Below are 25,368 nucleotides of genomic sequence, written 5' to 3'. Positions count from 1 at the left end.
TTCATCCATGGACAGCTTGGCATCCAGGAGGACGCCCAAATTGCGCGCCCGCTCCACGGGGGCGAGTTGAATGCCCCCAATGGCCAGAGATGGAATTATCTGGTTGAACCGGGGAGCCGGAACCCACAGCCACTCCGTCTTGGAAGGGTTGAGCCTGAGTCGGTTGTCATCCATCCAGACCCGTACGGCTTCCACACACCGGGACATCACTTCGACGGCCTCGTTGGGGTGGTTTGGGGTGGAAATGTACAGCTGAGTATCATCAGCGTACAGGTGGTATCCCACCCCAAAACCACGGATGATCTCACCCAGCGGCTTCATGTATGTGTTGAACAGGAGTGGCGAGAGGACCGACCCCTGTGGCACCCCACAGATGAGGGGGCTTAGGGTCGACCTCTGCTCTCCTGCCAACACACGTTGCGTCCTGCCGGAGAGGTAGGAGCCGAACCACCGCAAGACGGTGCCCCGGATCCCCAACCCCTCCAGTCGGTGCAACAGGATACCATGGTCGATGGTATCAAAAGCCGCCGAGAGGTCTAATAGGACCAGGATAGAGGAACAGCCCCTATCTCTGGCCCTCCAGAGATCATCTACCAACGCGACCAAGGCCGTCTCAGTGCTGTGCCCAGGGCGAAAGCCGGACTGGCGCAGGTCTAGATAATCATTCTCCTCCAGATGTCGTGGAAACTGAGAAGCCACCACACTCTCCACAACCTTCGCCAAAAAGGGAAGGTTGGAGACAGGACGACAATTGACCAGCTCCATAGGGTCCAGGGAAGGCTTCTTGAGCAAGGGTCTCACCACCGCCTCTTTCAAGGCGGCCGGGAGAGACCCCTCACCCAACGAAGCGTTCACTAGGTCCAGGAGCCAGTCGCGTGTAACCTCCCAGGATGCCAGTACAAGCCAGGAGGGACACGGGTCCAACAAACATGTGGTAGGTCGCAGTCGCCCAAGCAATCTGTCCGCTCGGCCCTTTCTTTTGCCGGCACCACCTCAGCCTTGCCTCGCCAAGCACCTGCAAGCTCCCAAAGGTGGCCCCATGTCACCCTATACAATGAAGGCGCTGCCGCCCCCTCCCTCTCGGGTGTCGGGACGAGACTAGAACTACACGAGAGTGATTGGGGAGCAGTGCCTCCCTTCGCTGGGCAGCAAGCAAAGCTCTTGCTATAAATGCTGGCAGCAAGAAGCCCTAACTGTCACCGTCAGGTGCCTATCCTGTGGTCGCTTTCTGCGCGACAATGGCAGGACCACGTAGCCTCACTCTTCCTCGGGCACCTCTCCCTGTTTGCTATCGACCTAGCTGCCATCCACCTCAGCCACCCTCCCTGGTGAGACATTTGAAAAGGAAAAGCCAGCACGGTGTTCTCCCAATGACGCGTAGCTGCAGGTGGCCCGATACGCCAGAGGGGAATACTTGCTGCTCGAGAAGATCGCTTTTCCTACCTGGAATTCCAGCAAATGGCAGCGGCTGTAATATTAAAAATCACTGCGCGGCAGTTGGAAACTACTGCGTGGCATTTTCTTGCCACGTGCGCGGCTGCGCAGCTTAGAGGGAACATTGTTGGTGACAGAAAAGAGTTACCGGTAAATTTTTCTGGCTCTCTTTCCTGCTGTTTGGTGGGTGAGTCAGATCTTATAGACCAATCTACTGTATTTTTGGGGACTATAAGACGCACCGGAGTATAAGATGCACCAAGATTTTGAAGAAGTAAATTAAAAACAAAGCTTTTTTGCACTCAGCAGGCCTCCCAAGCCCTCTGCACAGCTCGTTTTTTGTGAAAAATGGGGCATGCAGAGTGTTTGAGAGGCCTGCAAAGTGCTCCTGGGGGCTGGGGGGGAAAATGAGCAAAAAACGGCTGGTTTTTTGCAAAAATAGCCCATTTTTTGCAAAAAAAACCAGGGCATGCATAGGCTTTGGGAGGCTTGTAGAGTGCTCCTGGGGGCTGGGGGGGCGGGCAAAAACGAGCAAAAACTGGCCCGTCTTTTGCTCATTTTTGCCCTCCCCAACCCCCAGGAGCACCTCGCCCCTTCTTTAACCTAGGTCATAACACTCATGTCTTCCATCTTGACTTTTGTTGATCTCCCTCAGACACCTTGCTCTTCAGATGTTTAGGCCAAGACACAAAATCTTTAAGCCAAAGCTGTATGCTTTCTCTTGATTCCATACTCTCTTCCTTCAACTGATGAGCCTCTCCTGTCCTCTGGATCCTACTACAGAGAGAGATGGGCTGCTGGGCTCACTTCACAACAGAACTGAATGTTCTGCTTCTTTGGCCTCATTCAGCTTCATCCCCAGAAACAAAGGAGTCGTCCCAGGGAGAATCATAATTATATCATGCTCATTTGTAAACATTTGTCGCTCTGCTAGCCAGGGTGGAGCTAAAATTAGTTCCATGTAGCCAAGAAAAAAGTACTTGTAAACGGAAAAGGAAAGAATTTTTCCTCCTCCTTTCTATTTCAGGCTGAGGATTGGCAGAAGTGATTGATACAGAAAGGAATGAGATGATTTAGTGCAGTGAGGGCTAACCTTTTTTGCCTCACGTGCCAAAAGCGGGGGGAGCACAGGGGGGTCGTGCACGGGCATGCCACACCCATAATGCTATGCGCATGACCCCAGCGCGCATGTGTGCGTGACCATAACAAACACCACACACACACCACTTTGGGTGCGATTTTTCACCCTCCCCAGGCTCCAGAGGCTTTCTAGGACCCTGGGGAGGGTGAAAACAGTCTCCCTCCCCAGAGGCCCTCCGGAGGCATCAGGAGCTTCCCTGAAGCCTCCAGAGAGTGAAAAACCAGCCCTATGGGCAAACTAGAAGTTCAGGAACCGACTTCTGGTTTGCTCGTAGCACCATTTTTTGCCCTTCGGAGCCTTCAGGGAAGCCTCCTGAAGCCTCCGGAGGGCAAAAAACGGCCATACGAGCAAACCAGAAGTCCATCCCCGAATTTCTGGTTTGCCCATAGGGTCAGTTTTTCACGCTCCGGAGGCTTCAAGGAAGCCTCCAGTGGGCGAAAAACGGCCTCAAAAGAAGGCCGAAGTCAGCTGGCCAGCGCAACACCTTGCGTGCCCTAACGAATGGCTCATGTGCCACCTGTGACATAGGTTCGCCATCACGGATTTAGTGGTAGAGAACCAGTAACTTGGACCAGGGGTAGTAATCACTTACCTTCCCTACCAGTTCGTAAATGTGGGCGCGTGTGCCACGTCTGTCCATGCACTCTGCCTTCTGTGCATGCAATTTGCCTAAAAAAAGGGCATAAATGGGATGCCATAGAGCCGGGGCGGATGGGCGGAGCCAGCCGTGATTTCCACTACGGATTCAGGCAAACCATCCCAAACTGATAGAATACCACCACTGACTTGGACCCTACAAATCTCCCACAATTTTCAACCTAGATCCAACTACCTGCCTGATTAGATGACCCTTCGATTCATATATTTGTAAATATAGTGACCAGTCTCTAAATATTTGTAATAAACCCATGACCCACTGAGTCATTGTTTTAGAGATATTTCCTTACCTAAATGGAGAAACAGAATAACTACGAGTGACAAAGAAGCAACTTCTTCCCCATTGACTTCGCTTGTAGGAGGCTGGCAGGGGGCATTGGAAACGATGATCCCATGACCACAGTTGACTTCACTGAACCAGCCACAACTTTGCCAAATTTCAATCCCATGGGAATCATGGGCCCCAGATTTTGGATTCATTCTGTAAGTTAGCCTATTTGAGGTACATTGATTCAAAAACTGTGGTCCTGTGATGCACCGTTTTGCCCAAGTAAAGGTTACAAACAAACAGATACGGGTTTTAGCAGAATACAGAATCCCTGCATGGATTAATTTCAACTGGTTGTGAGTGTGTGTAGATCGAAGTTTCTGTCCTCTCTAAAATTGCATTTTCCATTCAGTATCCATTACAATTCTGACTTTGCTTTCTTACAGGTTGAACATACTGTTGGCTGGGATGAATCCCTTCTACTTCCATGCCTTGAATGTAGTCCTGCATTGCCTTGTGACGCTTGTGCTGATGTATACTTGTGACAAAACTGTTTTCAAGGATAGTGGCCTGGCTTTTGTCACAGCTCTATTTTTTGCTGCCCATCCCATTCACACTGAGGCCGTAAGTATGCAAGACCACTTTAAGCTACAAATACAATCAGTTATAGTCTCTCCTGTAAAGATAAGTGTAATATTGGCTTCATTAAAGAACTTAATATCTTCTCAATATTTGTGATAGATCTTTGAGAGCACTTAAGCCTTTAGATCCATTCTAATGTAGAGCAAGTTTTCTCAGAAATAAATCCTATGTATTTCAGTGAGACTTTTTTCATACCAGTTTGCCTCCAGACTTTGAAAATAATTTTAATTAACTGCCTCTATCAATATTGGCTCAGTGGCTAAGATACTGAGCTTGTCAATCAGAAAGGCCGACAGTTTGGCGGTTCAAATCCCTAGCACCGTGTGAGCTCCCGTTACTTGTCCCAGCTTCTGCCAACCTAGCAGTTCGAAAGCATGCAAAAATGCAAGTAGAAAAATAGGAACCACCTTTGATGGGAAGGTAACCGTGTTCCGTGCACCGTCAGCGTTTAATCATACCGGCCACATGACCACAGAGACGACTTCAGCTCTTCGACTTTGAAAAGGAGGTGAGCACTGCCCCCTAGAGTCGGGAATGACTAGCACATATTTATTATCTTTATTATCAATACTGTTAGTAAAAAAGGCCAAGTGTTTCATGGAAGAATAATGAGAAGTTTAAAAAATAATCATACAGAGTTTTTTTTAAATATACTTTAAATGAAGGCGTGCAAAATTAAGTAACATGGGAATAAACTGTTTTGGAAATTCTGAAACTTTCCACACGATCCTGGATCTGAACCTTGCTTTTTCCCAGGAGATGGTTTTGTGGTTTCTGGGAGTAAATTATCTGAACCAGAAATGGCTCACAGTGTACTAGATATATAACATTTCAGATAAAACAGGCCTATTTTGAAGCTAGATCTCATCCAGGTCATCTTGAATCACATTTGCTTTAGACAATTTACATCTGGAAAATCCTTAACCCTTAAAATCCTTAAAATGGCCTCCCATATCGTTTAGTTAGGTTTTGTTTTGGGAAAAATAATCTGTATTATAGGTACCATACAAAATGTTGGAAATGTTCCTCACACAGATGGATTTATAAAACTCAATTTTAAAAATGATTTGGCACTACATGCTTATATCAAAATATAAGCATACTAAGCAGTTACATAATGATTTTTAAGCTTATCTGAAATCAAATCTCTATTAACTCAGCCCTATTTTGTTAGAGGATTCAGAACAGGCTATATAGTATATACAACAATCCTGTAGAATAGGTTAATATTAATATCAAGGCATGAAACTGAAGGAACATGAACGTCAGCTGAGTGACCTTGGGCCAGTGGTGGGTTCTGGATCCCATTGCAACCGGTACCCTGCGACGGGGCCGGGGGCCAACCTCGGGCATGCGCGCTGTGCATGCATGCACATGCCACTGCCCTGCGATGCCCCAGCTGCTTGGCGGAGGTTGCACAGGTGCCATACGCTTTGTGCACATGTGCAATTGGCCTGTTTCCCTCAAAAAGTGGTAAGGAACGCGGACGGGCGGGTCCAACGAGCCACCATTTTAGTATGGTGGCTGCTGATCCCAGCTGCCACCAGTGCACCCGTATCGGGCCGTACCACCCGGAACCCACCACTGCCTTAGGCCAATCACTCCCCCTCAGCCCAGCCTATCTCACGGGGTTGTTGTTGTTCCCCATGCTGGCTGGGGAATTCTGGGAGATGAAGTCCACAAGTCTTAAAGCTCCCAAGTTTGGACCCCACTGTTGTAAAGGAAATAGGAGGAGGAAGAAGTGTTGGATTATGTTTGCTGCATTGCGTTATTTATAATAATGATAAAGGCGAGGTTAAAAAAAATATTTGAAAAGAGAAACATTTGCATAAGGCCATGTAATGAATTTATTTTGGGGATGATATTTAAATCACAAAGTGATTTAAAACATAGGGTTTTATTTAGTACACTAAACCCTTACTAAGATTTTGTTATTTTTATCCAAGGATGACAAGAAAGCGGGGAAGTCAAATTCCAAAACAACCAAATACATTTCTGGGAATTCTGCCATGTTCTTAGGGAGAGAGTTTCGCTTTGGGACTTAATCCAAAATTGTCTGTCAGGCCCTTCTGACGTGACCAGAAGCTGTGAATTCATAACATCTATTTCAATGATAGTTCAACGACAGAAGAATATGTTGGAAGACTGCCTCCTTATTAATCCAGAGTTTTTCAATTTGTAGCTAGACAGCAGGCATCCTTGATTCAAGCAAATACTTGAGCTGTGTCCACAAATTTGGTATCCCTTTTTAGCAAACCGTAAATACACTTAACAATTTCTTTTGTTAACACAAATTGAGTATTGATTCCTCACTTGTTTAAAATAAAAATTAAAGGAGTATTTCCTCCAGCCCTTAAAAAACAAAATACAAGAGTTGCAAGGTTTCTCCTCTTCTTTTCCAGTCAGGCAATAGTAAGACGTAATTGGACCTGTTGCAGTATGCATTGCTTCTATTGGGAATACCAACCTAAATGTGTCTTCTAGGTCAGGGGTCCCCAACCTTGGGGACTTTAATTCTAGGAATTGAAGTCCACCACTCTTAAAGTTGCCAAGGTTGGGGACTCCTGTTTTTAGGTTGATATATAATCCTGGGATGAGAGAGAGCTATGGACTTCTAAATGTTGTTAGTTCTCAATTCCTGTTAGCCCCAGCTACAGCTAAGGCTGATAGTACCCTGTTTCCCCAAAAATAAGACCTCCCCGGATAATAAGCCCAATCGGGCTTTTGAGCGCATGTGCTAAAATAAGTCCTCCCTGAAAATAAGCCCTCCCCTAAAATATTTAACTGCATGCGCAGCCGGTCCCCCCCATTTGCTGAGGGGGAAGGGGGGGAACATGCCCCAAGCCCCCCACATGCACCTGCCATCCACATGGAACAGCCTCACGGAGACCGCTACCCCAAACCCTAGCTACTGCGCCCCTTAGTGGCAGCCGCAAAAAGAGTGGCAGGGCTAGGACCGGCAAGAGTGTGCCAGAAACAGAGACAGAACTTCTGTCCCTCTCTGGATCAGTTGATCCGTGGGCTGCAGGCTGAGGTTAAGGGGTCTCCTGCACCTCAAAAATAATAAGACCTCCCCTAATATAAGGCCAAGCACTTATTTCCGGGGGAGGGGTCAAAAGAAAATAAAACCCCATCTTATTTTCAGGGAAACACGGTAGTTGAAGTTGAATAAAATTTTAAGAGCCATTCACTATCCCTGTTCTATTCCATTCTTTTCTCCTACCTTTTTCAATTTTTATCCCTTCCAGTACAGGCAGTCCTTGACTTAACAACCAAAACTGGGACTAGAATTTCCATTCTTAAGCAAGGCAGTTGTTAAATAAATTGCACCCGATTTTATGACCTTTTCTGCCATAGTTGTCAAGCTAACCACTGCAGTTTTAAGGGAATCACACCGTTGAGCAAATCTGGCTTCTCCCATTGACTTTGCTTTTCAGAAGCAGGCTGGGAAGGTAGCAACTGGCGATCATTTCAGTCAGGATGCTGCAAACATTGTAATAACAAGTTGGTTGCCAAGTGCCCAGATTTTGATCATATGACTGTGGGATGCTGTGACAATGATTAAGTGCTAGGACCAGTCATAAACCACGTTTTTCATTGCCATTGTAACTTTGACCAGTTGCTAAACAAATGATTGTAAGTTGAGGACTACCTGAAATTAGAATTAGAACTCCTTACTCTTGAGCAAATCTGATGCTCATTGGTTTGAGTGTTTCCTTTTCCATTTTCTATAGTATATGGTCATTCCCCCCACTCCCCAAAGGTACTTTTTCAAGAGGCAACTGGACTTTTCGATTTTTCTTTGAAGACGTTTCGCTTCTTATCCAAGAAGCTTCTTCAGCCGAGGCGAAACGTCTTCGAAGATAAACCAGAAAGTCCAGTTGCCTCTTGAAAAAGCACCTTTGGGACAACCATGACCTGGATGAATGAGAATCTCCATAGACATTATGAATTTTTATTTCTAAATAGCATAAATCTAACCATTGTTTCCTGTTTGGCTTGAAGATCATGTTTCTTCAATGAGGATTTTGCTAAAACTCCTTATAATAATGATGATGATGATGACAATGACAAACAACAAGTTGGAGGGGATCTGGGAGATCTTCTAGTCTAACCCCCTGTTCAGACATTATACCTATACCATTCCAGACTGACCAATCTCTTCTTATGATTCAACGCTGCCCAAAACAGCGGCATTTTTGGGAGAACAGAAACTTCTTGTATCTGACTACTGGTACTTTCTAGCTCTCTTCTGCCCCGACTTAAACTTTGCCTTTAACTGTTTTGAAGATAATTAGAAGATATTCCTGTAAATTAGAAGGGATGTTTGCACAGATGTTAATGAAACACTGCAAAAGGCTAATTGATATTTCTGTTGGTGGGTGCTTGGTTTGGAATGTTGTGGTGACAGATGTGGGATAATTGTAATGGTGCAATGGTTTGGGAATGAGGGATCCCTAAAATGCATACAATTATGTACTATAGGGAGGGTGAAATCAAACTTTTCATTACAAAGAAGTCTTGAGTTCTCTAAGTACTTCCCGGGATTAATCAAGCAGTTTTTACATTCTCCCTCTATTTAAACAGGATTAAGTGGGTGCTTATGTGTGTATATCATTAGATTTGGGGAAAGTCTGCAGAAGCGTTCGTTGGAGAATACAGCACACTTGGATTTTTTTAAAAAAATCAGAATGAACAGAGTTCAGAGTGAAGACAAATGAACTTTAGCACAAGCCAAGTTTCAAAAGAAGTCTTTGGCGTTCAAGATATTTAGGATAATTTATAATGAAGTGAACAAATGGTTAAGAAATTCACCACTTTGGGGGACACTGACAAAACTCTCAAGTCAGTGCCTGTCTTGTAGTCACGAACAGTTATGTATGATCCGGGAACTGCTTTATCTTTCACAGGGAAGCATCTGCAGAAGCAATGAAAAAAAATCAAAATGGCCACCACACTTTATGTTAGGACCTCTCCCTTTTCCATACGTTGAGTGTAAGACAAGGAGGGGCTTCCAATATAGAGTTGGCATTTCTGACTGCCCCTATAGCTGTGATGGCGAACCTATGGCACACGTGCTGGGAGTGGCACACAGAGCCATCTCTATGGGCATGCAAGCCATCACCTGTTGTTCTTCCGGGTTCCGGCATGCTGACCAGCTGGTATTCAAGTGCGCCGGAAACTGGAAGAGCAGCTGCCCGGTGCGCATGTGTGTGCCGAAACCTGGTCTTACGATTTCTGGCAAGCATGCACACACGAAGACCAGCTGGCCAGTGCTCTTGCGCATGCCGGAAACCAGAAGATCATCTTCCCAGCATGCACATGTGCACCGGGTGGATGCTTTTCCGGTTTCCGGCGCATTTCCGGGCTCAAGCGTGCTCCCATTTTGGCATTCAGTGCTGAAAAGGTTCACCAACACTGCCCTATAGGGAAGTGTATCATAGAGAAGAATTACTGGGTTCACTTATGAGATCCATCCATGTCTGTATTTATTTACATGTTACATTAGAAGAACACTTGGAATACTGCATTCAGTTTTGGTCGCCACGATGTAGAAAAGATGTGGAGACTCTAGAAAGAGTGCAGAGAAGAGCAGCAAAGATGATTAGGGGACTGGAGACTAAAACACATGAAGAATGGTTGCAGGAACTGGGTATGTCTAGTTTAATGAAAAGAAGGACTAGGGGAGACATGATAGCAGTGTTCCAATATCTCAGGGGCTGCCACAAAGAAGAGGGAGTCAAACTATTCTCCAAAGCACCTGAGGGTAGAACAAGAAGCAATGGGTGGAAACTAATCAAGGAGAGAAGCAACTTAGAACTGAGGAGAAATTTCCTGACAGTAAGAACAATTAATCCGTGGAACAGCTTGCCTCCAGAAGTTGTGAATGCCCCAACATTGGAAGTCTTTAAGAAGATGTTGAATAGCCATTTGTCTGAAACGGTATAGGGTTCCCTGCCTAGGCAGGGGGTTGGACTAGAAGACCTCCAAGGTCCCTTCCAACTCTGCCATTGTATTGTATATACACATTATTTGCAGGAGCTTTAACATTTAGTCTTGTTGTTTGATTGCTAACTTATTTTGCCTTTCTCTATTTTTTTTTTTTTTAGGTAACGGGTATAGTCGGCAGAGCAGATGTTCTGGCCTGTCTATTATTTCTTTTGGCTTTTCTCTCCTATAATAGGTACCTGTCTTTTATCTTAGAATTCTTGCTGTTTTTAAATAAGACATGTGAACCTTTTGGATCTATTTTATGTTGACAACGCCAACTCCTTCCTTCACGGTGTCCCTTCCTCTCCCCCTTCTTTCGTTGAATGACTGGGGAATTAAGGAAAACATTATACTGAAACTTTGATTTAACAGACCCACGGGGTACTTAGATCTGGCCCACAGGGCCACCCTGGAAATAGCAAAGGACCACCCCGCGGTGCTTCTGCCAGCGGAAACGGGCTCCAGAGCTCCATTTTCATCTGCTACAGCCTCCTGCAACCCTCTGCCAGTGAAAATGGCAGCTCTCCAAAGCTCCGTTTGCAGTGGCAGAGCGCTCGGGCTGCCACAGGCACCCCCCTGACACGAGTGATGTCATGCTGGCCATGCCCCCTGGCCATGCCACGCTCCCCCCCAGCCCTCTGAGGCCACAATCCTGATGTGACAGTGGTGTCAAATCGAGTTTGACACCTGTCATTGAAGATATATGATACAGCCACATTTGCATCATAATTGCCCATGGTATATATTCTTGACTATCCCCAAAACTTAAAAGTTTGCCCCTAGTCCCCCCATAGTTGTCCTCCTCTTCTCTACATCCTGATAGTCTTTGAATAAAAATTACAGAAAGGAAAAAGAAGAAGAAAAATCCAACTTTAATGTGAATGGATTATAAGATAATAACACGGCAATAGAGAGGAAACATAATTCCTCCTTGCCTATTTATACTGTGTTCCATGTCTAACCCAGCCACTGATTTATTTATTCAATTTGTAAAGCCACCTTTTTGCTAGACGACTCTGGGCAATTATATAAATTCTTACAGACAAGGAGTTGGTTTCTGGGTTCAAAATTTTCATTTCTATTTAGTTTAGATTAAGCCTGTAGGGTTTAGGAATTGTCGTGGTGCAGAGATTGGAATGCAGTATTGCAGGCAAACTCTGCCCGCAGCCTGGAGTTTGATCCTGATGGTCAAAAGGTTGACTCAGCCTTTCATCCTTCTAAGGTCAGTAAAATGAGGAGCCAGATTGTTGGAGAAATATGCTGACTCTGTAAACTGCTTAGAGAGGAGTGTAAAGCACTGTGAAGCAGTATATAAACCTGTGCTACCCTGTTTCTCCCAAAATAAGACCTCCTTGGATAATAAGCCCAATCGGGCTTTTGAGCGCATGCGCTGAAATAAGCCCTCCCCTGAAAATAAGCCCTCCACGAAAATATTGCAACACAGCAGTAGCCATGAGATGACCACAATCGCCTCCTGCAACTCAAAAATAATAAGACCTCCCTGAAAATAAGGCGAAGCGCTAATTTCTGGGGTCAAAAGAAAATAAGACCCTGTCTTATTTGGGGGGAAACACAATATTGCTAGAGCTATAGTAAAGTTTCCATTTCACAGTTGGCTTTTCCTTCTGCCTTGCAGGAGTTTGGATCAGCTTTATGTTGGGGAACATTTCCCTCCCACTGCCTCCCCGTCCTTTTTGCTGCTTAGTTTATTTCTTGGGACTTGTGCAATGCTGGTAAAGGAAACAGGGATCACCGTATTTGGCGTCTGCCTAGTGTACGACGGCTTCCTGCTTTCACAAAGTGGATCCAGATTGTGAGTAGAGTGTGTAACGTACTATTCTGGTTTCTTTTCTTTTCTTGCAGAGACAGATGAGCTTATTGTCAAATCTGTCCGGTAGCATGCATGCCTATTTACACGTATGTCATGTGTTTTGCTTATTTACAGGATGCATGTGGTCACACATCATATAACGGTTCTAAGCAATCCATAAAAATAGGACTATCCTTCTCTCCGGCACCAGGCTAAAGAACCTTCCAACTCAGTTTTATTTGTTAGATTTATATCACTTTTTTTCTCTCAAGAGCTTAAGGCTGGCCAGCTGGGGAATTCTGGGAGTTGAAGTCCACAAGTCTTAAAGTTCCCAAGTTTGGACACCCCTGGCTTAAGGCAAGTCACATGTGTTCCCCATTCCTTTGATCTCAACAACAATCCTTTCAAATAAGTTGGGCTGAGAGAGTGTGAGTGGCCCAAGGCCACATAGTGACTTGTCATGGCTACAGGAGGACCTGAACCTAGTTGCTCTGACCGAGGCTTCCCAAGCACATGAAGCAAACTCCTGGTCCCAACAAAAACCCCTTTTGTTAATTTACTGTGAATTCTGCTCATTTCCATCCAGCAAAGTCTTTCAAGGGAGGATTCATGGTCACAAACCTTATCTGGCTTGGGGAGCTGCCAGGCTGATATCTGCAAAACTTGGCAAGAAATCTTGGAGAGTCACAAACCAATTAAGCGAACTAATTGTCTCCTGCAAACTCCACGCCCCATTTGCTCCTCTTTTATTTCCTCTGGGAGGGGCCATTCATCGTCCACCTGTGGCCTCATTCCCAAGTTGACCTTTGTTCTTTAGCTGTTCCCTTCATCTGGCAACTGGGAACAGGCTCCAGCTGTTTGTCTGCCTCACTGATGTCTGACTCTGAAGGCAGCTGATAACCGGCATATGACTCTGGCCCCCTCTCTGCCTCTGACACAGAGCCCTCATCAGAGCCTTCTCCAGACTCCAGGATTGGCCCATGTTCCTCCCCAACCTCCTCCCTGTCCAAATCTGCTGCCAGCTCTGCTGACCACTGGCGGGCTGCAACACTAGTTCAGCATTCAGGAATGGGGCCAGAGTATGGAGTGACCCTGTCTCTAAGGGGCATCGCAGCATATTGATTTGTGTCCTCGGTTGCTGGGTGGTTTTGTCTTCGTTCCCTGATTTGCCTTGTGAATTGAGCAGCTGTACAAGTTGAATAGGGCATGGCAGCTCAGCGGTTAAAGACACTGGGCTTGTCAGCTGCAACAGGGTGAGCTCCTATTCCAGTGATGGCGAACTTTTTTGTGCACGCGTGCCTACCCCCATAATTTAATGCTCCCCACTCCATGCTCCCTGCGCATGCACGTGTGACACCCTCCCCGCTGCCCCCTGCATGAGCGCATGGCTTTCTTGGAGCTGGGGAAGGTGAAAACCGCCTCCCCCACCATTCCCAGAGGCCGTAAACGGCCCGTTTTCCAACCTCTGGTGGGCTTGGTACATCCGTTTTTCACCCTTCCCAGGCTCCAGAGGCTTTCTAGCAGTTTTAAAGCATGCAAATGCGCACAGATTATTCGGTACCATTAGGGTGGGAAGGTAACAGTGTTCCATGAGCCTTTGGTGAAAAGTCATGCTGTCGATATGGCCCCGGAAATTGTCTTTGGACAATGCCTCGGCCAAGAAATGGAGATTAGCACCGTGCCTTAGAGTTGGATATCACTAGAAAGCGAAACCATTACCTTTACCTTTACAAGTTGAATGATCAAACAAACAAGCAAAACCTACAACATACTGGCTCTCTTAGGCATCTTCATAGTGTTGGAGATAAAGGAAACCCCATTCTTTTGTGCAATGATGAACAGATACTTGCTGAACAAAAGCTGAACACGTTTCCATACATAACAATATGTATACAATACAACACAGTGTGGCAAATATAAACATTTACCGCTTGGCTTCTAAAAGATTCTGAATGCATAAAGACATCATAAATTAGCAAAAGCACAAGAAGGGGGAAGCTAGAAAAGCTTTTAGTCTTGTTTTCTTTCTTTTCACTTGTTGCCAACTTTGCTTTGTTGTTTTTCTGTTTTTCTCAGCATACAAATAATAATAGGTAACAATAAGATAGTTCAGTATCAAGTTTAAGACAGAAGCCTTCATTGTGCAACAGCGCTTCACTATTTATTAAGATTATATTCAACTTTGAACATAAAAATGAATTCAATGTTACATTTATTGGCATTGACTTTCCAAATTATAGTTAATATTGATATAATGCCTTTTCTTTTTTCTATCTTCAAAAGTCTCAGTTGAACATTAGAGTATTAATAATCTCTACTCAATATTGTATAAATATCACTATATCAAAATAATATAATGTATTACATATGTCTTATAATTTCACACTTTTTGGGAAAAAAAGCTTATATCGAATCCCTACCTTTAAAGTATAAGACAATCTTATTACCATCTATCTAAAATAATACATTTCAGTAAATATTTTAAATTTTATCTTTTTCCCCCCCTAGAAGTGGTCTTGATATTGAACGTTAAGTTCAGTATTTTTGGACTTGAGCTATAGCTTTGAGAGACCCACACCAACCTAAATCAAAGGCTATCATTTTTAGAACAAGTGTTATACATTTAATTATGGTCGACCTCTAGAGAATTACATATAGCTCCCAAAATCATAAACTTGTGATTTTTCATTTTCACGTTTATCCCTTTGGGGAGCAATTCATATGAAGACTGAAAAGTGAAGATCTTACTTTTTGTGGATTCAGTGAAAGGAAATAGAAGTTAAAGATGTGTTTTTTTTTTAATGCCTTTGAGTCAATGTTGACTCCTGATGGCTACCTGGATGACCCTACAGTTTTGTTGGCAAGAATTTTTGGAAGTCATTTGCCCTTTCCGCCTTCCTAGGTGACTGGCCCCAGATCACTCAACTGGCTTTGTGTCCAAAGCGGGATTAGAACTTGCCATCTCTAGCCTGATGCCATAAGCACTGCACGAAACTGTCTCTCAGAAGTTAAAGTATGAGTGGGAGTAAGATTGGAGAACCTTTACAGTCATCCTGAGCGATTAGAAAACTGGTGTGATAAAAATGAAGTAATCTATAATTAGCACAATGAGGGAGAATATAATGCTAATGATATTCGTGTTGGGTAGGTAAAGATAAACCTGCCTAGTGATTTCATGCCCATGAAGTCGTCATAGCAACAATATGGATGCGTTCTTTCAAGTTGGGTCTAGCTGCAGGATTATAGGGTGATGCCCCATTCAGATTATATCTAGACCTGACCCTGCTTAGCTTCCAATCCCTGATATAAGGTTAGTCCCATGCCATCACCTGCTAATAATTTAGCAACGCCCTAAATAACAATAATTAAATACTAATTATTATGTTTGATTGCTTCAGGAACCTATGGTGCCCAATATCTGGACAATCGGACTTCTAGAAATAGGCTTATGTGGCCCTGACAAGGTGTTTCTTTGTACCTATAATAAATTGTTATCAAGGCCAAGAGTTGTAATTTATTCGGTTTAATACATTATGTCTGCAGAAGTCATTTTGATTTTTGGGTACTGATTTGAAGAGACAGGTTTTCTCACCATTTTGAAACAAAAAAACACTGCTACTATAGTCCTAACAGTTTAGACTAATAATGCAGTACTGTCGGAAACTGCAGCTGTCGTCAGGGAGGATCAATGAAATAAGAACAAAAGAAGAGAAGCAACAAAATATGAACGAAAGAAGGCATCTGCTTGATCAGGACCTATTCCACAGCCCATGTTCTCTGTTACACAATAGCATTTGGGAAGCTTATAAGTGGAGAATGATAGTTCCTTTCAGCTGTTGCTTCCTAAGACCCAGCATTTAGAATATGTTATATCATTCTGAAGAGAGTAAACATCCATCAATTTTTAGTTTTAATTGCTATTAGGAACGATTAATAGCTGTTAGAATTAGCTGCCACCACTACAACTAATAATGCAGTACAGTGGTGGGTTGCAGGCGGTACGTACCGGTACGGGCGTACCGGAGCCTGCCCGGAGCACCAGATACCATTTTGGTATGGTGCTCTGGAGGGCCCACCCGGCCGGCCGAGCTCCTTACCGGTCTTTTAAGTCTTCGGCACTTCTGTATACGCGCACGTGGTGTACAGCGCCTGTGCGATGCTCTGCTGAGCAGCTGGAGCGTCGGGGAGGCTCGCGGAAGTGGTAAGATGCATGTGTGCGCTGCGCAAGTGTGCGTGCATGCTGCGCACGTCCATGTGGACGACGATGGGCCCATTCCAACTGTACCAGTTAGAACGGGATCCAGAACCCACCACTGATGCAGTCGCATACACAAAGAATAGTTGCAATCAAGTTCTCATCAACATTCCCTTGGAGGTGCAGATTCCAACTGGACTAGATCAGAAATGTCAAACTCGGGTCATCACGTTGTGACATGACATATTGCAACTTTTTCCCCTTTCACTAAACGGGGGGTGGGCCTGGCCAGCACATGATGAGATGATCAACCAAAATGACATAGGGCTTAAGAGGTGATAACCAAGCACTATGAATTGTGCTTGTAAACCTACCAACTGTCAATGCAGCCCCCCTAGTAAGAGTTTTGAACCAGCTGAAGAGCACCATCATATGGAATGAATTATAATCACCTAGACAAGATGAGACAAAATTGTGAACGCTCATCAGTAATATCTCTCACTTAAGGAAAGCCCAAACCTGGTGCATATATCAGAACTGTGTAAAGACTAATCTGACCAGAATTTCCATTTGCTATTCCAGTAGGAACCATGAACTAGATGGTGACTTTGTTCTCTGCAGAGGAGCCCAATTCCAGGTAGAGTCAAAGTGGGATTTCCTCCCAAGAGTTAGAAGGATTTGAGTCCACAACCATTGAGATTAAGTCTAAATCTATTTAACTCCATCCAGGCTCCAGAGTGAGGCTTTGAATATACTTCCTGATCAGCTTGAGGTTGAGCAAGGAACAATCAACATACTGATGATTCTTTGCCCCATAGAGATGGATGACTTCTCTAGCAGCTTGTTGTAGATAATAAACAGTAAGGGACGCGGGGCCAAGTTCCTAGGCACCTGGCATCAAAATTCTTGAGAGTTCAGCATTTTCTCCTAACTTGAAATCCCCAAGGGAGGAGGAGAAACCACTGCAGGTACAATGTTCCCAATCCCCAATCCCCATAGATGGTTCAGGAAGATACCATGCACAGTGATACCGAAGCAGTCTCAGCCCCATGCCTAGACCTGAGTCCCAACTGAAAAAGATGCAAATAATTCATTTCATCCAGAGCCCTCTGTAACTGCTATTTCACTACCTTCGGATCAGTTCGCTTTTCAGGTCCTTTCCATGCACAGGTTCTGGGTTTTTTAAAAAAATGTTACAAAGTGGGTTGACATTTTTATCAAACGGCCCATTGCAGGGAGGGCTTTTGTTGTTGCGTGCTGAAAGGGCATGTGCTTGCTCACACCCATAATGCAATGTGAGTGTGACCCCCCCTCCCCTTGCATCCCACAACCATGGCACATGCACACATGACCCCCTGCGCTCCCCCCACGGATGTACGTGTGACCTGGTGCTCTGTTTTGGGACTAGTAGGGGGGGGCTGTGCCTCTCACCCTGTGCATGAACATGCATGACCCCCACGCATGAGTGTGCATGACCTCTGTGCACGCATGTGTGTCTCCCGCATGCCCATTGCCCCCCTGTGCATGCATGGCAGAGACCCGAAAATCAGCTGGCCGGTGGGAGGTGCACGCGCCTGCACAGTGGAGCTGAGCTGGGTGATGGCTTGCGTGCCATAGGTTTGCCATCATGGGCCTATTGTGATGGCAAAATCTCTTTCCTGATGAACTTCATTAACGTATCAGTGAAGTATGCTTTTTTGAGGTCAACATTCATCTTTTTAAATTTGCATACCCTGAATCAATCACCGTTGCCTTTTTGAATGCATTCACCACTTTTGGAGAGATCCTTCTGCAACTCTTTCACAATTCCTTTTTAAAAAAAAAATATTATTTTTTTACTACCTTGAATGACAAACTCCACAATGCCGATCTACAAGTCAAAGGGACCAGCTCCAGGGCCAGTCCTTGGAGGTCTCAGTTTGTGCATCTTGGTGTGAGATCTGCTCTTTTCTTCCCATTTTCTGTCTCCTTGGCAGCTGAGTTTTGTCAGGGGCTTTTGATAAGGGATTTTGTCAAAGGCGCTTTGAAAATTCAGGTGGTACAATATCTGTTGAGTCACTTTTACCTGCCCGACTGTTGAAACCCTCAAAAAAGATTAGAAATGTAGTAAGACAAAACTTAACCGTTGTAGAAGTTTCCTTGATTCTTTTTTTTTTAATAGAAAATTTCATTTTTCTATACGTCTGCTTGTTTTTTGTTTAATAATAATTTCAACCAAATCGTTCGATAAATGTTAGTGTTTGGGGAAATAAATGGAAGGGGAAAATGTGTAACCAAAAAGGAGTTTTTAAAATAACATTTTACTTCTATTTTATTAGTCATTGTCCATCTTCTATTTTGTTTTTTATTATTTTTGTGTCATTTCTGTTTAAATAATCTGTCAAAGCACATGCAGTTAAACATACCAACATTGTTTAATAACATTAACATTGAGAGGGTACATCTTTCAATAGTCTAATTTGCTTCTTACTATTCAGTCCAGTCCCGGTGGTGGAGCTGAGCTGGATGACGGCTTGCATGCCTGTGGCACACGTGGCACACTCAACCTAGGTTGAGAAATAGTTTTTCAATCAATTTGTGTTACCTCTCACATGGGTAGTATGCAGTGGTGGGTTTCAAAAGTTTTTAGAACCTCTTCTATAGGTGTGGCCTGCTTTGTGGGAGTGGCTTGCCAGCCATGTGACTGGGTGGGCCTGGCCAACTTGTAAAAAGTGGTGAAACTCACTTAACGACGCTCTTGCTTAGCAACCAAAATCTTGGCTCAGAAAGTCTGGCATTTGAAGCACGCAAGTCTCTGTCAAGTTACAAGACCCTTGCACTCCTAACCCTTTAGAAAAAAAAACCCAGGGGTGTTCAAACTTAACAGCTTTCAGATTTGTGGACTTCAACTCCCAGAATTCCTCCTCCAGTCATGTTGGCTCAGGAACTCTGGCATTGAAGCGTGCAAGTCTTAAAGCTGTCAAGTTACAAGACCCTTGCACCCCTAATCCTTTAGAAAAAAAATACCCCAGGGGTGTTCAAACTTGAAAGCTTTAAGACTTGTGGACTTCAACTCCCAGAATTCCTCCTCCAGTCATGTTGGCTCAGGAACTCTGGCATTGAAGCGTGCAAGTCTTAAAGCTGTCAAGTTACAAGACCCTTGCACCCCTAACCCTTTAGAAAAAAAAAACCCCAGGGGTGTTCAAACTTGACAGCTTTAAGACTTGTGGACTTCTCTTGTGGAGAATTCCTTCTCTGCTTCTTCATCCTGATGATGTGCGGACGGGCGGGGGGAAGGAGCTGGAACCTGTTCTAAACAGCACTGTAGATTTGTGGAACCTCTTCTATAGAAGAGGTTAGAACTGGCAGGAACCCACCCCTGGTAGTATGCTAAACAAATGTTGTTGCTAAGCTTTTTCTTCTAGAGAACAAAACAGAATTATTTCTTACTAATGCAAGTTTCTAATTCCTTTGTTTATTAGAAAAAATGGAGGGCTACATTCGAAGATGGCTCAGCAGCCAGCAGTCTCTCTACAAACCCCCTTATATTTTCCATCGTCCAGCCGGGAAAATGGGAAGCATCGAGTGGCTCACAAGGGGACATGGAACTCCTGCCATCCTGCCTCACCCCAAGAACAACAGGGCAATGGCCATTCTGTCTTGAGAAAAGCTCCATGGACTGTACTTAGGTACCAGAGACACACAATTGTTTAGAATATAAACCAATTGTTTAGAATTTACCATTCTGTATGCAGCAGTGACGTGCAGTCAGGTGAGGCAAGTGAGGCACAGCCTCACCTCTCATCATGAAAAAAAAAACATATGAGAGCTTGCTGTGAGGTTTTAGCGCGCTCAGCCTCTCAGGCGACAGCTGAGGCGAGACTGAGCTAGCTGCTGATGACTCTGCTTAACTGTTAAAAAAAGGCTCAAAAAAGCATCCCGGCCAGACGAGAGGGACTGCAGAGAGGGTCTCCTCGAGTCTAGGACAGAGAGTCATTCAATGGGAAAGTTGCCTCTTGGAAGGAATAACCCGGCTTGGCTCCCGCTTCGTCTCTCCTGCCTCTTCGCTTCTCCGTTCAGTCGTTGGGCGGCAGATCGAAAGCGGGAGCCAAGCCGGGTTATTCCTTCCAAGAGGCAACTTTCCCATTGAATGACTCGCTGTCCTACACTCGAGGAGACCCTCTCTGCAGTTGGGATGCCAGCGAGAGTGTTGTACTGGAGGAAGGAGGGATACATTCTCTCTCTCTCTCTCTCAAATGGCAAATCCGAGCAGCCGCTGCTAGGAGCCCATCACACACGTTCAGGCAGGGGGGGGGCTGAAGGCGTGCAAGAAAGCCCCCCCCCATTGCCCGAATGTATGTGACGGGCTCCCAGCAGCGGCTACTCGGATTTGCCATTTGTGTGTGTGTGTGTGTGTGTGAGAGAGAGAGAGAGAGAGAGAGAGAGTCTAGGACAGCGAGTCATTCAATGGGAAAGTTGCCTCTTGGAAGGAATAACCCGGCTTGGCTCCCGCTTTCGATTTGCCGCCCAACGACTGAACGGAGAAGCGAAGAGGCAGGAGAGACGAGGCAGGAGAGACGAAGTGGGAGCCAAGCCGGGTCATTCCTTTCAAGAGGCAACTTTCCCATCAAATGACTCGCTGCTCTAGACTGCAGAGACCCTCTCTGCAGTCCCTCTCGTCTGGCCAGACTAGAGGGACTGCAGAGAGGGTCGCCTCGAGTCTAGGGCAGTGAGTCATTCGATGGGAAAGTTCCTTCTTCCTCCGCCCAGCCCTCCTTTGCTTAGGCTTCTTTGTCAAGAAGCGGCTTTTGGGGCTAATGGGAGAGGGAGAGGGAGAGGGAGAGGGAGAGAGAGAGAGAGAGAGAGAGAGAGAATCCCGTCACATACGTTCGGGCAATGGGGGGGGGGCTTTCTTGCACGCCTTCAGAAAGCTTCTGAAGGCATGCAAGAAAGCCCCCCCCATTGCCCGAACGTATGTGATGGGATTCACTCTCTCTCTCTCTCTCTCTCTCTCTCTCTCTCTCTCTCTCACACACACACACACACACACACACAAACACAAAAATGGCAAATCCGAGTAGCTGATGCTGGGAGCTCATCACATACATTTGGGCAATGGGGGGGGGGGCTTTCTTGCATACCTTCAGAAGCTTTCTAAAGGTGTGCAAGAAAGCCCCCCCCCATTGCCCGAATGTATGTGACGGGATTCACTCTCTCTCTCTCTCTCTCTCTCTCTCCCATTCACTCTCTCTCTCTCTTCACTCTCCTCTCCCATTAGCCCCAAAAGCCGCTTCTTGACAAAGAAGCCTAAGCAAAGGAGGGCTGGGCGGAGGAAGAGGGATCTTTCCCATCGAATGACTCACTGCCCTAGACTCGAGGCGACCCTCTCTGCACTCCCTCTAGTCTGGCCCCCCCATTGCCCGAATGTATGTGACGGGCTCCCAACAGCGGCTGCTCGATTTGCCATTTGTGTGTGTGTGAGAGAGAGAGAGAGAGAGAGAGTGAGTGTATCCCTCCTTCCTTCGCTGGCGAGAGTGAGGGACTGCAGAGAGGGTCACCAAACCAATTTCGAAATCATTCTTTATTCCAAATGCGCACAAAAAGCGTCCGCGATCGGTGGAAAAGAGCACTAGGTAGCTGGAACGCAAACACGCATCTACCCAGCTGTCTTTTCCAGCTTTTCGTGCGCATTTGGAATAAAGAATGATTTCGAAATTGGTTTGGCGAGGCGGGCAGAGTTGCGGTTCTCAGTGGAAGCTGCGGGCAGCCGAGGATCCGACAAGAGCGAGGTGCGCACGGCAGGGGCGGAAGGTAGCCCGCAGCTACCCCCTCCTCTCCTTCCTGTCGCTCTCGGCTGGAGCCAACCTCGCCGGCCCTTCCAGAGCCGGAGCGGGATGGAGCGAAGAAAAAGGGGCGGAAGCGCAAACAAGAGCTCGGGGCGACAAAGCGGCCTTTTCCTTGTTGCACGCAAAACGCCGCTTTGGTGGGAAACCGCTCGCCATTCATGCGCGCCTCTCCATCCACCACCTTGGAAGTGAGTCGCGCGGATGGAGCTTTGGGGCTGAGGAGAGAGGCAGGGATGGAGGGAGTGGGGGGAGAGGAGCCGGCCCCCTCACCCCCCCAGGCAATGGGGAAAGCTTTCCCGAAATGGGGGGGTATCGCGGGAAATAAAAAGGGCGCGCGCTGGGGGGACGAAGGAGGCTTTGGCACGCCTTAGAGGTGGGCGGGAAAGCAACGAAAGGGGCAGCGAGGGCGGGCGGTGGCTGCAGGCGGCAAGGCTTGAGCGGGGTGAAAGCGCAGCCCCTTACGTTGCTTTCCCATTCACCCCGCTCAAGCCTTGCCCGAGGGAGCTGGGGATCGGGCTTTGGGTTGGTGGGAGACCTTGAAGGAGTGGGGGGGGGAAGGGATTGGAGGAAGCAATGCTACACGGATCAGTGCACTCTGCGGTCCTGTTCATGTTCTCCATGTTCACTCAGGAAGGCGGAGAATGGGACCACATGTGCTGCACACGTGGTCCCATTCCCCGCCTTCCTGATGACGTCACCAGCCTCCCCAGCCATAACCCTCACCGCACGTCACTGGTATGCAGAATGGTAAAGAGGTGTATAGGGGTAGGAGAAGGAGAGCATGAGTCAGAGTATTTATACTTCAGGAACGGGGAGTGATAAGGCAGGAGCGTAGGGCAGCACTCCCCAATCTTTCCGGCTTGGCGGGGTGGCAGGATGGAGAGGGGATGGTTCCGTGTGAATGGCAGGCAAATGGAGTTTTGCACGCCAGCGCAATGCCTCCTGCGCATACAGATGGAACTGTGAGCCCAAGCACCTGCTCTACTCCAGTTGCGCGGCCCGATTCTGAACAGGTTGCAGCCCAGGGATTGGGGAACCCTGGCGTAGGGGATGTCAACGTGGATCATATTTTATGGGTGTAGAGAATAATGAAGATGACCATGACAAAGATGTCCCAGGGTAAATTATGTCTGAAATCCACAAAAGACAGATAGTGTTTGTAAGCAGTTGAGATAGACATCTCATGTAGGAGTCCTGGTGGCGCAGTAGTTAGAATGCAATATTGCAGGCAAATCCTGCCCAAAGCCTGGAGTTTGATCCTGGCGGGACTCAAGGTTGACTCAGCCTTTCATCTTTCTGAGGTCAGTAAAATGACGACCCAGATTGTTAGGGGCAATATGCAAATAATGCTTCTACCTTGTAAACTGCCCAAAGAGTACTATAAAGCACTACAGGTCAGTATGTAAGCCTAAGAGGCTCAGTGTTTAGACTGTAGTACTGCAGGCTATTTGAGCTGACTGCTAGCTGCAGTTCAGTAGTTCAGATCTCACCGGCTCAAGGTTGACTCAGCCTTCCATCCTTCCAAGGTGGGTAAAATGAGGACCCCGATTGTTGGGGGAAATAGGCTGGCTCTGTAAACCACTTAGAGAGGGCTGTAATAGCACTATGAAATGGTATATCAGTCTGAGTGCTAAGTGCTAAAATTCATTGCTATTTCTATCTCCCTAATTCACTGAAGTATAAGAAGGGAAAGAGGTACAGCACAATCAAACTTGCCTCACTAGATAGACCAGACCAAGAAAACCTATTCTATTCTATTCTATTCTATTCTATTCTATTCTATTCTATTCTATTCTATTCTATTCTAACACCCAGTTTAAACCTTTAAAGGCCTTCTGAAAAGCAAGTCATCAAATACAATAAAGCAAAGTGGGCCTGGTTTTAATTGTACTTGACCAAAGCCCAACCTAGTTCCATAAATAGGAATACTTATTACACTCACTGTTTAATGGGAGGAAAATTTCTTATAGCTAGCTATGAGCCGTTTCATACTCTGGAGAGATGCCATTACAATATATTAACAGATGGTATTCTGCACATGTACAAATGCAACCTTGCATAACAAGAAAGGCAAAAGCAAGATGTTATCTTTATTAAATGGAGGGAAAGAGATGAAGACTTGCAAGATTCCATTGTTATAACCAACCTGAATAATGGCAGTTGTAACAGACTGTGAGGATAACTTTAAGAGAAAAGGAAGAAATGCTGCAGCCTACAGAAAAGTCTGATAAGAGAAACATGAATCCAAAGCAAGAATGGGAGTACAGAAAGCATCACAGCATTAATATCTCTAGTTCTCTGGAAGCTTTTAAAGGCAGGGCATCTCACTGAAGTCTGAAGGACTTTCAGAATTGCAAGATTCTGTTATTGTGATGGTTCAATACTAATATTAATATTTTGGGCAAAGATTCCCTAGTTTGTACTACCTTAAAGGGCTGACAATAGGTTTAGCCTTTCTGTGGAATAGAATCAGTGGTGGGTTTCACATTTTTTTAGAACCTGTTCTGTAGGTGTGGCCTGTTTTGTGGGAGTGGCTCCATGGTCATGTGACCAGGTAGGCGTGGCCAACTTGGAAAATGTGGTGAAACTCACTTAACGACACTCTTGCTTAGCAACCAAAATTTTGGGCTCAATTGTGGTCATAAGTTTTCTCTTTCTTTCTTTCTTTCTTTCTTTCTTTCTTTCTTTCTTTCTTTCTTTTTTTTCTTTCTTTCTTTCTTCTCTCCCACTTTCTTTTTCTTTCTTTTCTTTTTTTCTTCCTTTCTTTCTCTTTCTCTCTCTCTTTCTGTCTCTCTCTGTCTCTCTCTCTCTGTCTGTCTCTCTCTCTCTCTGTGGTTCTTTGTCTCTCTTCCTCCCTCCCTCTTTGTCTCTCTCTGTCATTCTCTCTCCTCCCTCCTCCATCTGTCACTCTGTATGTGTGTGTTTGTCTGTCTCACTCACTCACTCTCTGTGTCTCCTGTCTGTCTCTGTCTCTCTCCCTCCCTCTCTCTCTATCTCTCTGTGTCTCTCTCCCCTCCTTTCCTCTCTGTCTGTCACTCTGTGTGTATGTGTGTGTGTCTGTGTCTGTCTGTCTGTCTGTCTCTCACTCACTCACTATGTGTGTGTGTCTCTCTCTCTATATATATCTCTCTGCCTGTCTGTCCGTCTCTCCCTCCCAACTCGCTGATGGGTTCCGGACCAGCGGAGCCTTGTCCTTCTTTTTAACCAGGCAGCTATCAGAGAGAAGAAGGCAGCACGTGCCCGTGGGCTTGTGCAGCAGCTGAAGATCGCCTGGTTAAAGATCGCCTGACTAAAAAGAAGGACGAGGCTCCGCTGGTCCGGAGCCCATCTGCGGGGAGAGGGATCCCCCTTGCGTTCCTCGTCTTCCCGGATGGGCTGGTAAGGGGTCAGAAAAGGCCTGTTCCT

At 45.9% G+C, this 25,368-nt stretch overlaps 1 protein-coding gene across 2 annotated transcripts in view; it reads left to right on the top strand.

Annotated features, from left to right (window-relative positions):
• The window catches only part of TMTC1 (transmembrane O-mannosyltransferase targeting cadherins 1), a 186,416-nt gene that overhangs the window by 24,408 nt on the left and 136,640 nt on the right, over window positions 1-25,368 (top strand). For both annotated transcript variants that reach the window (XM_081958734.1, XM_081958733.1), the window contains exons 2-5: window positions 3,947-4,124; window positions 10,253-10,326; window positions 11,770-11,946; window positions 19,600-19,806. In XM_081958734.1, coding sequence (XP_081814860.1) covers window positions 3,947-4,124; window positions 10,253-10,326; window positions 11,770-11,946; window positions 19,600-19,806 — 636 coding nt within the window. The remainder of the gene's footprint in view (window positions 1-3,946; window positions 4,125-10,252; window positions 10,327-11,769; window positions 11,947-19,599; window positions 19,807-25,368) is intronic.

The sequence above is a fragment of the Natrix helvetica genome (genome assembly GCF_964273705.1).
Source record: "Natrix helvetica genome assembly, chromosome: 6".
Lineage (NCBI taxonomy): Eukaryota > Metazoa > Chordata > Lepidosauria > Squamata > Natricidae > Natrix > Natrix helvetica.
Note: the sequence above shows the minus strand (reverse complement) of the source record. Positions and strands in the feature narration are given on the sequence as shown.